The following is a 16,103-nucleotide window of genomic DNA, read 5'->3' as shown; positions in this document are numbered from 1 at the left end:
AAAACTCAGGTGAGGACAGCGGGAGGAGACTCAGAGCATTTCACTGTCTTGACAGGATTGCATCAGGGATCTACTCTTAGTCCCTTTTTGTTTGCTTTGGTGATGGATGTGTTGACGCGGCGTATTCAAGGAGAGGTGCCTTGTTGTATGCTTTTTGCAGATGATGTAGTTTTGATTGATGAGACGCGGGGGTGTGTGAATGATAAATTAGAGGTGTGGAGACAAACTCTTGAGTCTAAAGGGTTCAGGTTGAGTAGGAGCAAGACAGAGTATTTGGAATGCAAGTTTAATGACGTGAACCTGGAGAATGAGGTGGTAGTGAAGTTGGAATCACAGGTGGTATGTAAGAGAGATAGTTTTAAGTATTTCGGGGCCATAATTCAGGGTAACGGTGAGATTGACGAGGATGCCTCGTACCGTATTGGGGCGGGATGGATGAAGTGGAAGCTCGCTTCGAGGGTGTTGTGTGATAAGAAGGTGTCGCCCAAGCTTAAAGGCAAATTCTACAGGGTAGCAGTTCGTCCGGCCATGTTGTATGGAGCGGAGTGTTGGCCAGTTAAGAACGACATCACTTTCCAACAGTTAGTTTAAGAGATCATGTATTTACCAAGAAAGTCTTGAAAATTCTTCAATTTTTATTTAGTGTAGAAAATAATAAAAGACAAATATAAGGGCAATAGTTTAAGAGAAAGTTTTTTAGTTGGTAAGACGTAGTTGAAATGTAACTAAGGACTACCAAAAAGTTATCTTCTCCCTTAAAAGAAAGTTTTTTTGTTGGTAAGACATAGTTAGAATATAACTAAGGACTACCAAAAAGTTACATTCTCTCTTATATATATACTAGTCCCGGGGGCCCGTGATAAGCCCGGGCCCAACCTCAAGATATAAATACAGTATGTAATTTATCAAATAAGTATAATTTATTCCATATTTTCAACAATATTAATTAAATTAATCATATCTAGACAATAAAATTTCAGAACTATTAAAGTTTTACATTACTGGGCGGCCAAGCTATTCCATCAATGCATGCCTTCAACCTAATAGAATTCCCCTCCATTTTGAGCCCGATGCTTATAAGCCTAGATTCGAGCTAATATAAAAGAATAAATTTGTAATTACTTTTTTATCTTTTTGCTTTTTGTGACATTAAGTTATTGAAAGAGTAGTTTAAAATTTCCTGCAAACTCTTAACTATTAAATCATTGTATAAACGTATTTGCAAGTTAAAAGAAAAAAATATTTGTATTTTTAAATCAATATGTAATATAAAAATTGTTTTCATGGAATGTTTTGAGAATATAACATCCGATAATTCAAATTAAACTTAATCATATGTTAGATTAATTTCTTGAATAGTTGCACTCCTATGTGAATCAATATATATTTTGAGATTAATTTTTTCTAGAGGTTTGAGATTGAATTTAAGTCTTGCAAAACAACTTTAAAATTTTCTTATTTATTAAATTATATAAAGATAATTGAAACTAAAGTAGTAATTTTCCTACTCCCTTTTATTAAAAATATAATTAAACAATTGAACCACAATGAAAAACTCAATAGTAATTTTTCATATTAACACCATCAAGTGCAAAGATTCATGTCGCAAGGAGGAAATACTTCATCTTTATCAATCACATGCCATTGTTCTAGAGATTAATTAATTTTCTAAAATAAATTAAAAAATAATTAAATTTCAATATAAGAAATATGTACAAAAAAGAACAAGTAATCTAATAGTACACAAGAAGGGATTTACAAAAAAATACTATATATAATTTAATTATAGAGGTCCAAATGAAAATAATCATTAAATAATGAATGAGGACAAAAATAATAATGTATTGAAAAAAATAATAGACACATGTAGCAATTTCATTGTATTAATATTTTTGTGAGGACTATCAAATCTTATCTTATTCTATCTTATATATAAGTATATAATATTAAAATAGTAATTATTAAAATTTCAATTAGAGATAGAATAAATAAAAAATTTCTTCTGAGGACTAAACAAATTAGGTCTCTCTTATTATTATTGTTGTTGTTATTTTCACATAAAAAAAGACCACAAATTTTGAATTAATTTTTAATTGGTTAGATAAAGATCTCTCGTGGTGTCACTTTCACTTATTTTATGACTCATCACTTTTTGTACGGCATTTAATAAGTCCATATAATTGCTCAAATTTACTAAAATGGGTGAAAGCTTGCAAAGTCATTAAAATTTAATTAGGGTTAAAATGGATAAAAGAAATATATGTGAGGATTACCAAATTCAAAGATCCTCCCTTATATATAGTTATAAAATGAAGTTTCACGAGGCCAGTGCTAAGTCCGGACCCAAACTCAAAGTATAAAAATAATAATTTTAATTTAAAAATATAATTTGTATTATTTATTTTTACTTTATAAGCAGTATATCTAATGATCCATTAAACAAGTCTTGTAGACAATTTTTCATAATTATTAGAGTTGTTAATCACATAATTGGATAATTTTAAATAAAAAATATTATTTTTGAGGAAGAAGATATTAACAGAGAATTGAAATATATCAAAAAGCTACAAGTAATATATTGTATAATAACATAATTAAAAATATTTAATAATTACGCTTTGATGAAGATCATAAATAATTTTTTTATATTTTTATAAAATTTGCGACTATTTATTTCTTAGCTATAGATAAAAATAAATTTATTTTGATATTTATTGTATTTTAGTATTCCTCATGATTTTAGTGGCAATAGTTTCTGCAAATTACATTTTTTCATCTTATAGAATCATCTGAAAAAAAAAGTCAATGTTTTCAAATTTATATTATAATAATTATTAACTTAATTAAGAGCCTTTCTATAAATTAACTTAATAAGGATATTAAATGCTAATTGTATTACATTAATATATTACTACATTCGATCTATTTACTTATAATGTTTATTTTCTACACACACCTCACAAGAGTAACTTAATCATCCCATTTTAATTATTAGTCTATACTTTTTACATGTCCACTACGAGAAATAATAAATACAAGATATTATTTATTATACTATAATATCAAAAAGAACTATAAGGTCATAGTTGAAATTATTGAAATTTTTATTTTTTTAATTAAAAGTTAGCTTGAATTTTTATCCTTTTTGAGTTAAAGTTATTGTTGATTTAAAATAAAACGTGTTTCAATTAAATAGTAATCTAACATCTGGCAAGAATAAATCAATTATAAAAACCCAAGTTGAGTGGTCTTAATTAATAAAAAGAATAAGGGTGAAAATGAAAATATGTAATACAAAAACACTTTTAGTTGCCATGTGCAGAAATTTCATTTCACCAAAAAATTAAACTACCAAAAAAGCCCTTGTGAGGACTACCAAATCTTAAGATCCTCTTATATATAAGTATCATAATAATATAGTCTTACATATAAGTATATATAACATGGGTTAATATATCCCCGCAACATGTAAATATTTCTTATCATGTTTATTTTTTTTTACGCCCCTTACAAGAGTATTCTATTTATCCCATTTTAATTATATATTTTAAGAATCGAATAATATAAAAAAGAACCATGTATGAGGTTGTTGCTGAAAATCATTGCAAATTTTTATTTTGGATTAAAAGTTAGCTTGAATATTTTTTGAGTTAAAGTAATTATTGATTTGAAATAAAGAGAGGTTTAACTACTTATCTAACAAGTGATGAAGGGAGGTTTAACAAGTAAATTTTTGAGTTAAAGTGATTGTTGATTTAAAATAATCATCTAACAAGTGGCAAGAAAAAGTCAATTATAAAAATCTAAGTGGAATAGTTTTAACAAAAAGAATAAGGGTGAAAATGGAAATATGTAATAAAAAGACATTATTAATTGCCATGTGTAATGATTTTCTTTTACAAAAAAATTAAAATACCAAAAAAGTCCTTGTGAGGACTACCAAAATCAAGATTCTCTCTTATATATAGGTATGTATATATATATATATGAGTAAATACATAAAGTACCCCCTGATGTGGTCCGATATTTTAAAAAGACACTTAAACTTATACTTTCGACCTATTGTCCCACGAATCCTACTAAAACCTTTGTAAATACACCATTTTCACCAAAATTTTCAGCATTCCTAAGCGCGTGTTCGGCACTCTCCCCTTCTTCTACCTGTTCGCCTATCTTCTTCCTATTTCCTTTATCTCTTTCGTTACCTCTTCTATTATTGTTGATCATTGCATATTAAATTGAATTCTTTGCTAAATTACGCCTCAACTGTTATCCCTATTAAATTGAATTCCAAAAAAGAAAGATTTTATTCAATTGAGGAATGTGGAGAACAAGTTCAAACAACATAGTGAATATTTTCTTGAATTGGTCTTTTGTAGTTTTTGTTCATTCTTGCAATAAAAATTTCACCTTTAACCCCATTTTCACATTTTCTTGAATTGGTATTTACTGAATTGTTGTTAATTATAGCAATAAAAATCTAAAAAGATTCCAACTTTAACCCCATTTTCACATTTTCTTGAATCAGTCTTCTGGTTTTTGTTCAATGGTGTTAGCTTACATAGCACTTTTCTCAATCAGTATGGGACCGATAACGCGGGTTTATAGTTCGGAGATTTTTCTGTTGAGGCTCCGGGCAACTGGTTGTAGTATTGGTGTACCAGCGAACAGAGTAACAAGTGGAGTGGAACTTTCAATGACGTTTTTGTCCCTGGAAAAGGCGATAACGATCGATTTTACTGCTTTTACTGCTTTTACTGCTCCTTTGGCTTCTTCTAATGGCTGAATTTCATTCAAAACTAACTCAATTGCCTTCGTCATGATTGATACTCAGTTACTTATCACATTCAAATAGATGTGAAGACAATTAGAACTAAAAAATTTAACAATTCACCATCACTCTATTAATGGAAAAGAAGAGGAAAAGGAAAAACAAAGCACCATTAATGGAGATTAATGGAGAAGAAGAGGAAGAGGAAAAACAAAGCACCATTAATGGAGAAGGAAGAAATAATAGGAAAAAATCAAAGCACCATTAATGGAGATTAATGGAGAAGAAGAGGAAGAGGAAAAACAAAGCACCATTAATGGAGAAGGAAGAAATAATAGGAAAAAATAGAAAAGGAAGAAAAAACACTAAAATAGAAAATGAAAAAAAGGGAACCTTTTTATTACATGTGGCATTTTCTAATTCGTTGGTTCAACTATCTTTTTCTTCACTCACGCGCCTGCTATGCATGTTTACACGCAGAGGAAAAATTTAAGTAAAATGGTGTATTTACAACAGATTAAGTAAGAATGAGGTAATAGGTCGAAAGTAAAGTTTAAGTGTCTTTTTGAAAAAGTCAAACAACATTAGGGGGTACTTTATGTATTTTCTCTCTCTCTCTCTCTCTCTCTCTCTCTCTCTCTCTCTCTCTATATATATATATATATATATATATATATATATAAATATAAAAGTAATAGTAATAATTTGATTGACTGTCAAAATTTTATCTATGTCGCATAAATTGAGATAGGGAGAATATTCATATATTATTGAAAAATAATGTAAAAGACATACAAATCACATAATTAACAACTTAAGAAATTTAAAAAATATATAATATTTGTCTGACTCTCGAAATTATACCACCATCATCTAAATTGAAACAGAAGAAAAATATTATACATCACAATAATTAAAAACATAAATTATTTTAATAATTTAAATTGAAATAAAAATAACATAGCACGTGCCATCAATATCTAGTTTATCTATGCAAAAATTGACAGATTCAATCGTAATTTTACTATATCACTCCTAATTAATTATTGTATTCCTAATTAAATATTATAAATCATTTACGTATTACAAAACTAATAATATTTAATTAGAAAAAAGGTAAATAGACATTTATAACTGTTTCAACTGCTTGAACCATAATTTTACTGTATCAGCAAAGCAAGCAAGAGGTTGACATGCCTGCTTTAACTGTAATTTTACTATATCATCTCTAATTAATTATTATAAGTCATTTATGTATTAAAAATTAATAATATTTAATAAAAAAATTAAAATAAACATTTATGACATGTCTGTTTCAGCTACTTCAATCATAATGTTACTATATCCCTATTAATTATTATATCACTAATTAAATATTATAAGTCATTTACATATTAAAAATTAATAATATTAATTAGAAAAAAGTAAAATAGACATTTATGACTGCTTCAACTGTTTCAATCGTAATTTTACTGAACCACCATTAATTATTATACAAATATTTTTTATAGTAATTTTGTTTTGTTGCTTCTAATTAGTTATTACAACTCACTTAAGACATGTGTGCTTCATTGCTTTTATCATGATTTTACTATATCACTACTAATTAATTATTATGATCGTCTAAGCATTGAAAAATTGATAATATTTCATAAATAAGGTAAAAGAGACATAAAATGATATGTCAACATACAAAATTTGATTGACTATCGAAATTATATTAGTGCACATAAATTGAAATGGGACAGAGCAAGACATAAAATAACATATTTATTTGAAAATAATATAAAAAGTATTATAAATTACAATAATTAAGAAATTAATATAAAAGTATATATGTAAAGAAAATTTGTTCGACTGTCGAAATTTTATCTGTGTCATATAAATTGAGACAGGGAGAATATTCATATATTATTGAAAAATAATGTAAAAGACATACAAATCACATAATTAACAACTTAACAAATTTTAAAAATATAAAATATTTATCTGACTCTCGAAATTATACCACTATTAAATTGAAATAAAAGAAAAATATTATAAATCACAATAATTAAAAATCTAAATAATTTTAATAATTTAAATTAAAATAAAAATAACATGGACCATCGATATCTCGTCTATGTATACAAAAATTGACGGAAACATGTACAAGAGCTATAAAAGTAAAATGGAGAATTTTTTTTTACAATACCCGGTAACGTAAAAAGGCAACACATGGATGATTATTCTCACTTAATGAATACACATGTCATCAACACATAAAACATTGGATGATAACTAAATTTAAAATACAAAAAGTACCCTTTGTGGTACAACCATATTATATTTTATTATATTTTATTATATATATATATATATATATATATATATATATTATTTTTACTACTAATATATAAGTAAAGATTTGATAGGACCCACAAAAGATAAATTAATAGTACAATCAAACCTTTTATATATTAGTAGAATAGAAATAGAAATATAAATTGGATAAATCTTTTCATATTTTTTTCTAATGATACACAAGTATAAATAAAGTAACCCACTGACATATTTTGAAAAAAATTAAAATAATTACAAATTATAATAGTTTTGAGATAAGACCGTACGAGTAACTTACATGTAGAAGTACTCTATTTTTTTAAAATTGTTAACTTTAGTAAAGAGTGGAACTCAAGTTTAGGTATCTCACAATACTTATTTACCAACGATAGAGCTGTCAATATGTGCTTGGCCCGTGAGGCAGGTTTAACCCAACTCTTTAATTAAGTAAGGTTGAACTAATTTTTTTAGTCCATTTAAAAATGAGGTTTACAAACCTAGTTTTACTTGGCTCGTCGGCCTCAGAGGCCTAACCCGTTAGCCTCAAAGGCCAGCCCATTGATTGGGACATTAAAACTAATTATTAAATATTTTTAAGTTGGTTATTTATTTATTAGAAATTAGAATTTTGTTAATCTTTTCTAACTAGCTACTTATTTTTTTATTCATTCTTTGGTTGATACTAATTTTTTGAAAGTTCTTAGTGTGTGTTTGAAATGGCTGGTAAGCTGCTTTTAGTTGTGAACTTCAAAAAGTTACTTTTACTCATGATGGTTTAATAGTTGTCGCCTTTGCTTAATGCAATATTCCGTTCTTTAAATTTATACTCTCTTCTGTTATAATTTTTCCTTTTTTATGTAAATACTTTGTGTATATTTATATTTATTATCTTAATCATATTAGAATTTTTTGTTGGAATTTGTAGCTAATCATTATTTCTTTGCTTATTATAGTATGTCATGAGCTAATTACAACTAAGGGATCGTTTGGTGTGAGGCACAAGGGATAAATAGTTAGAGATAAAATGAAAGACTATTTTATCCTATGTTTAATGTGAGGTATTAGTTAATACCGGCATTATTTATCGCACCATTTACATCGTAGTAATGAAATAAATTATCTGTATACATAATGGAATAACTAATTTCAAAATTAATTATTCCAAGATAATCCTTTCCCAACCTAACAACCCTTAAAGGTATTAGTAAAATGCTAAAAACTAGTAGAAGATATATTAAAGTGAAATCATAAAAGTTGATGGTACTTACAATATTTTTGTTTATCATATTTTGGATTGCTTTTATTTTTTTTAAAGGGCCAACCTGCCCCTATCCGCGGCCCGCTTAGGGCTGAATTGGACCACTATTTTAAAGACCCTTTAGTTAAAAGGGCTAGCCCGTCCTAGCCCATTTAATTCTCTAACTCGCTAGGATTACGTTGGACCAGCCCATTTTGACAGTTATAACCAACAACTTATACTTGAATTTATATTTGAAAAATCAGAAATAAAAACTCGAAAAAATTTTTAGTGACGTAAAGAAAATGGTGTGTAATTTTCATAATTATATTATTACACTGACTGGACATAATAAGTACTCTTTCAGGATTCCAAAATTTCCTTTTTACCTATATAATAGTATTAATATCTTAAATTTTATTTCACTAAAGCTAAAAGGATTCCAAAATTTCCTTTTTACCTATGTAATAGTATTAATATCTTAAATTTTATTTCACTAAAGCTAAATTTGACGAGGTGATTTGGTTATCTGGTTAAGATTATAATTTTGAGATAAAATTTAAAATTATATTTATTTTATATTTGGCTATAAACATTAGTTAATATCAATATAGATTTTATAACAAAATGATCAAATTAACGATCTCAAATCTTATATAAAAATGATGATATTAACTATTTCAAATTGGATGTTACGTAACAATCATTATAATCCTAGGATTGATAATCCTCAGCAACCCCGCTTTGCAACCAAACTTGGGATTATAATCTTATTGTAAATTGTTTGCTCATGAGTTAAATATTGACGTAGGAACTATATTTATGAAATTCAAGATGTGCTTTGTGTTTACTCTAGACTTCACCTTTAAATATTGCCTAAGTTGTATTTGAAGGTTAGAAACTCAAAAATAATATTCCATTTGTTTCAATTTATCTGATATTCTTTGATTTTTGAATGTAAAACATGAAAATCTTTCCAACAATTTATTCACATGCTCTTTAAATATTTTAAATTAATTCTCGTAATTTATAGTACTTTTTATATATATATTTTTGTTAAAATTGAGGATAGGGAACTATAAACTATAAAGTGGCGAATCGAACTCTCACCAACAATGTAAAAATTTAGGTATCTATAGCACTTTTTATATAGTCTCTAAATATGTAAATTATTTTTTCAAAAATCTTAAAAATTATTCGTCCGAACTCATCACTATTAAAATAAAGAAGTTCTATTCTCTAAATCTAAACCGTATCATACAAACTGATGAGTCGAAAGAAATAGCACTATTGAAATACTCCAATGAGATGGAAGTGGACATTCTGTCTCATTTTTTTTTGGCTTTATTCAACACTCGGTCTTTCCATTAAAAAATAATGGGAACAATTTTAAGTTGAATACACACCGTAGAAATTTGTAAATAAGGGACGTAGGAAAACATGATATAATAGTACAAATCATGTTTTTTTTTTTTTGAAAGATGCGTAGGAAAACATTATAAGTATGTCTTGTTTGATTTGATTAATATAGATTAAAGATTTTGTGGGGAGGGGGTTAATGGGAAAACAAATTGATCAAACAACTATGAGCCTTTTAAGATTGCCTTGTGAAAAATTATATGGACAACAACCAACAAGTTGAACAGACATTGCACCAAGAACTTGCTCTGGTTAAGAAGCTTTTTGCTTTCTTTAATTTCTGAGCTTCAGGAAGAGTAAGAACATGTAAGTAGTAAGTTAAATCTGTTCTTTTCACTTCTCTTTATTGTTATGAAACTACTCTTTAATGGCGCAGCGAACTCTTTCCTTGACTCGAGCGGGATCGAAATGTCCTTCATCTTGTATAAGCTTACAGGTTCAGTTGTTACAATAAACCTGAAAAATGATAAATTTGATGAGCTCAAGGTATTCCGACAATACAATAATGGTTATAAAGCTCTTATTCTAAAAACACCACAATACAAACAAGACCAGTTTAATTACCTCATGAAGTGATCAACATGTTATGTACTAGAAGCTGCCATCCAATTTAGCCTAGAAGCCTCCAAATCGGAATGGTCTAGAGTAGCTATGCCCCGGTGAAATCCCTTGCTGTCTTCCACTTTCCGAAAAGTAGCTGTGTTCATCTCTAGTGACAAGCCCTCATGAAGCACAGCCGAAACCCACTTGCTTCAAAACATATTTTACATCCTCTGAAGAAGCAGCATTCTGGTTTCTCGCAGCAAGCTCCCCCGATGAACCAATTTTTTGATCGGGCAATAAAAAGCCTACTTTACTGTCCTTAAGTAAATCAGAAAAAGTAGTGGAGTCTGATATCCAACCAAATGTTGTCATAGCCTTGATTACCAAGCATACTTCATCTGTATCAGTATCACCTTTCAGAGAAAAACTACGACCTATAGCACTACAAGTTGAATGATTGAGAACAAACCCTTTCTCTCCCATCTCAAGAAGAAATTCCAATGCTTTGCCATACTTCCCATCCAAGCATAAAGCATCAATTAGTGACTCACAGGCGCTTACACTTAGAGGCGTGCCCTTCTCCAACATTCCTATGAATAACTTGAATGCGTCAAGTAAGTTCCCTTCTTTAGAGAAAGCATCCAGCACAACGGAAAGAGTGCCATTCTCAGGATTGATACCCTTCCTCACCATTTCTCGGAATACGGCACAAAGTCTTGATCTCTCACCTATCATATGATAGCCATGAAAAATTCTACTGTAAGTTGCACCCTAAGGTACAAGATCCCTTTTTTGCATCTCTGATATCAGCATTTCAGCTTCCTCCATCAGTCCATCCTTGCATAGCTGCTCAACGAGCATCGTATACGTGTCCTGATCAAGTTCAACACATCCCTCTATCATCTTTTTCAGAAGCTGCTTAGTTTCCACCACATTTCCATTCTTCAAGAATCCATCAATCAATGTGTTAAAATCTTTAGTGGAAGCTATTCCCATTTGAAACATTTCCTGAAGCAAGTCCTGAGCTTTCTGCAAGTTCCCAGTCTTACAACATCCATCAAGAAGAGCATTATAAATTATTCTACGCGGAGAAAGACCCCCAAGTATCATAGAGTGAAACAAGCCAAAGGCCTCAGACAATAGTCCTCCTTTAGCTAAACCAGATATCATGGTAGTGCATATCTCTCTATTTGGTCCCAAACCTTCTTTTAAGATGATATCAAATATTATTTTAGCTCTCTCAGTTTGGCCGGCTCTAAACAGCCCAACAATCAAGTGATTGCGAGTACGTAAGTTGGGACGAATACCTTTGTTTTGTGATTCCTCATAAAGGGTAAAGGCCTTTTCAATCTCAGAGTGTTGAGCAAAATAACAGATGAGAGCTTCATAGGCAGAAACATCAGCAACCAGATTCTTGCCATGAAGTTCTGAAATGACTTCAGCTGCTTCTAGCATTTTTCCGTTCGTCAAGAGACTACGAAGGAGAACAGGATAGGCCTCACACACTTTCAAAAGATCCAGAGAAAGCATACTTCTAAATGCCCCAAAGGCTTCGCTTACCTTACCAATTTTGCAGTTCACACTGATCAAAGCACTATAAATTGCTTTGTTGGGCTTAAAACCATGATGCAGCATCTGGCATAAATATTTTTCTGCGTTTTGCAATTCCCCTTTTCCACAATATCCAATAATGAAGGCTTCATAAATCTCCTGGTCAGGTTTTAGGCCTCTATCCAGCATTTCAACTAAGCAACTTTGAGCAACTTTCATCTTCCACGTCCTGCAGAGGCCCTTTATAAGAATATTGTAATGGGGAGTAGCTGGAATAATCTCCTGCTCATGCATTACCTCCAAAATCCTCCTCAACTGTTGTAAGTTGCCTTTACGAGAATAATTCATCAACAAAGTTCTCCAGGTATGCGCATTTCGCTTCCCATTCTTCGTTATCAAGTCTGGAAGAGAAGCTATAACGGAGTCCGGATCCTTATTGCGGCAGAAACAATCGGTTATCATACAATAGGTTGACTCAACAGGGGCCAGATTTTTCTTCTTCATTTCTTCAAGAAGCTCCAACACAGTGGCAGCATTACCCTCTCGACAGTGTTCCTCAATCAACAAGGTATAAGTTTTCAAATCAGGCTCGATACCTTCTCTAGTCATCTCATCCACAAGTTCATTTGCCTTCTCCATCTTACCACACTTGCGGAGTCCACGTAGAAATGTATTGCACATGACTAAATCAATGCCTATAGCATCCTTTATATCCTTCATTTTGAAAGCCTCATCCACATCATCATGTCTCAAGAAACAATCTAGTAAAACTTGATATACAACTGCATTAGGCTTCACTCCCCTCTCACTCATCTCAGCTAATACCATTGTTGCCTCTCCAAATTTATTCGCAACACAAAGCCCACGAATAATTGTGGTATAAATATATATATTAGGGACTAACGACATGCTCTTTTTAAGCTCAATTGCCTCATCCACATGCCCAGCTCTAAACAACCCCTTTATCAAATAATTGTAGGTAAACATATTTGGACAATGCCCCTTCTTTTTCATCTCAGCAAAAACTTTCTTGGCATCATTAACATTCCCCTCTCTACAGTGAGCACCGACCATACAGGTATACGTAATGTCACTAAAGGTAACATTTGCTTCACGCATTGCATTAATAACTCGCCAAAACAATCTAAAGTTACTAACTTTCAACAAATCCATCAATAAACGATTACAATACAACAAGCTAGGGACACAATCAAGATCCTTATTATGAGCAAAAATAACAATAGCAGCTTCAAACAAGTACCCTTTCTCTCTATACTTATCCATCAACAACCCAAATATTACATGATATTTCTTGACTCATCAAATTCTTTACGACAATTATCAATAGATTTCACAATATCTAAAGGGGGTAAACCAAATTTAATCACAATATCAAGAACAGAATTAGCAGGACCATACAAATTATTACTACTACTACTACATAAAAGGGCAGCTAGAAATGAGTGAATTTCCAACTCTGATTGAATACCCACTTTGTGTTTGGACCATTGGTGAAGAACAGATTGAACTAAATCGGGATTTAGCTTCTCTATAATTCCTGAGGATTGAATGAGGCTTTTCCACTTGTTGTTTTTGAGAATTTCGATGATTTCTTGGACCAAGATTAGGTTGTTCTGGCAATAATGTCTTTGAAATGTATTTTGTTGAATACATTTTGTGATTCTTGTATGAAAAATCCTCCACATAGTTTTGGGATTTTTCAGGAGGATTTGGTGGATGGGTTTTTATACTTTTGTTTTTCCTTTTCAGGTAAAAAGAGAATGTAGCAAAACAACGACAGTGAAGAAGGGAGTGGGAGTAGGATAAGTGTCGTGTGTAATTGAACCCTAGAATGTGCAATTCGAAATTTCCTAGGTCGATCATCGGTTAGTTGGTGCAGTTTTTGGGTATGAGCAAATGGTCAAAACACACATGGAAATCATTTTTTCGTGAGTTTATATTTCACTTACGATTGTCTGATTTACATGCACACATACGCTATTACTTTCTTGCTGTTATGGAAAAGAATCTAAAATGTCATTTAATTATGTAAAATAGTGTAAAAATATCCTTTATTTATCTATTGGATCTAAAATGTCCTTTCCGTCTATCTATTGAACCTAAAATATCCTTCTCACCTATCTATTGAGCCTAAAATGTCCTTCTCATCTATCTATTGAACGTATTTTGCCATTTTATTTAGGCAAATTACATGAAAAGGTCATCCATAAAATTTAATTACATAAATAATAGTACTTTTTCGATATTACAAAAATAAAAGTTTTTTTTGTCATCTACAACCATTTTAAAAAATTAAAAAAGATAATTATAATTCTTAATTTAATAAAACCACTAATTATCAATTTACCTTAATTTAAGAGATATGTTTTCAATCTTCAAATTACAATTGAAAAGATAATCCCTACTTTCAAAGATTTTTCTCTCTTATATTCAAAATTTAAATATTTTTAAATAAATTAAGTATTCCATTATTTACTAGTGTATGTTTCATTTTATTTTCATGTATGTTAATCATCTAGTATTAATTCATTATTGTGTATTTTTAATTCTAATGTAATGGGTTAACCATGATTTTTTATGAATAAATATTTATGGAATAAAAATCATTATGTTCGAAGTACAGATATATCATAAATTTTTGTTGTATAAATATAATTAATGTCAAAGTCAGATTATTATTATATTTTCGATAGAATTTTTGCATCATTTGATATTATATCAAATGGTGTTTGGTATTATATCAAATGATGCAAATGCTTTTTGATATTATATCAAATGGTGCAAAAATTATATAAAAAATATCATGAATATTTATCTCATAAATTATATAAAAATATAATAATAATCTGACTTTTACATTAATTATATTTATACAACAAAAATATATGATATATCTGTACTTCCACCAAAATAATTTTTATTCCATAAATATTTATCCATAAAAAAATTATGGTTACCCCATTACATTAGAATTAAAAACACACAATAATAAAATAATACTAGATGAATAACATACATGAAAATAAAATGAAATATACATGAGCAAATAATGGAATACTTAGTTTATTTAAAAATATATGAATTTTGAATATAAGAGAGAAAAATATTTGAAAGCAAAGATTATCTTTTCTACTTTTAATTTGAAGATTGAAAATATGTATCTTAAATTAAGGTGAATTGATAATTAGTTATTGCATTAAATTAAGAATTATAATTATCTTGTTTGATTTCTTAAAATGGCTATATATAAAGAAAAAACTTTTATTTTTTTAATATCGAAAAAGTACTATTATTTATGTAATTAAGTTTTATGGATGACCTTTTCATATAATTTGCCTAAGTAACACAACTAGAAAAAAATGAAAAACCGACCACAAAAAATCGACCACACGTGGTTGATTTTTTTTTTTTTCAAAAAGTGACCACATGTGGTCATTTTTATATTTTTAAAAATAAAAATAATTATTTCATTAATTTTTATATTAATTATAATTTATTTTATAAATAAAAAATTAAAAAAATAACAAAACCGACCACTAGTGGTCGGTTATTAAAAAAAATAATTAAAAAATATTTTAAAAAACCGACCACTTGTGGTCAGTTTATAAAAATTATTTTTAAATTTATTTTTAGAAAAATCAATCACTAATGGTCGGTTTTTAATTTAAAAAAAAAAATACTTTTCAAAAACCGATCACTTGTGGTCGGTTTTAAATTTTTTTAAAAAAAGAAAATACTTTTAAACATAATCTTTATATGTAATCAATAACTATATATATATGTAATCAAATATATATATATATTAGTTTCATAAAAAGAATTATTCTTAATCAGTATAATAATTTTTTAAAATTAAATTGATCACACGTAGTCGATAATCAGTATAATAATAATAAAAATCAATCATTCTTTAAATTTTTGAAAAAATTACACTTAAACATATATCAAATAAAATAAATAAATTACGTTAAACATAATCTTTATCTTTTACATATGTTTCAAAACATAATATTTTCCTTCGTATATACGTTAAATGACGTTAAGCATGCATAATTTGTATAATGAATATGTGTGTATATATATATCATACTGTTGAGATAATGATATTATGTTACTATTTCAGTCGTAATAATGTAATATATAACCGATAATTCATCAGAATATAATGAACGTATTCTATTATAAGGTAATACACTTGTGGATGTGATATATATATATATATATATATATATATATATA

The 16,103-nt window shown here is 28.8% G+C and overlaps 1 protein-coding gene and 1 pseudogene across 1 annotated transcript; one reads left to right on the top strand and one right to left on the bottom strand.

Annotated features, from left to right (window-relative positions):
• Positions 1-273: 273 nt before the first annotated feature.
• The window catches only part of LOC124885791, a 39,156-nt pseudogene continuing 23,326 nt past the window's right edge, over positions 274-16,103 (top strand).
• On the bottom strand, positions 9,999-13,620 carry LOC107878113 (pentatricopeptide repeat-containing protein At5g61990, mitochondrial). The gene is made up of 2 exons (XM_016724996.2): positions 10,314-13,620; positions 9,999-10,205 (listed from the first exon to the last, which is right to left on the bottom strand). The coding sequence occupies exon 1, from the start codon at positions 13,125-13,127 to the stop codon at positions 11,064-11,066; it is 2,064 nt and encodes a 687-aa protein (XP_016580482.1). The 5' UTR covers positions 13,128-13,620; the 3' UTR covers positions 9,999-10,205; positions 10,314-11,063.

The sequence above is a fragment of the Capsicum annuum genome, chromosome 7 (assembly GCF_002878395.1).
Source record: "Capsicum annuum cultivar UCD-10X-F1 chromosome 7, UCD10Xv1.1, whole genome shotgun sequence".
NCBI lineage: Eukaryota > Viridiplantae > Streptophyta > Magnoliopsida > Solanales > Solanaceae > Capsicum > Capsicum annuum.
This window is presented reverse-complemented; position numbering and strand designations above follow the sequence as displayed.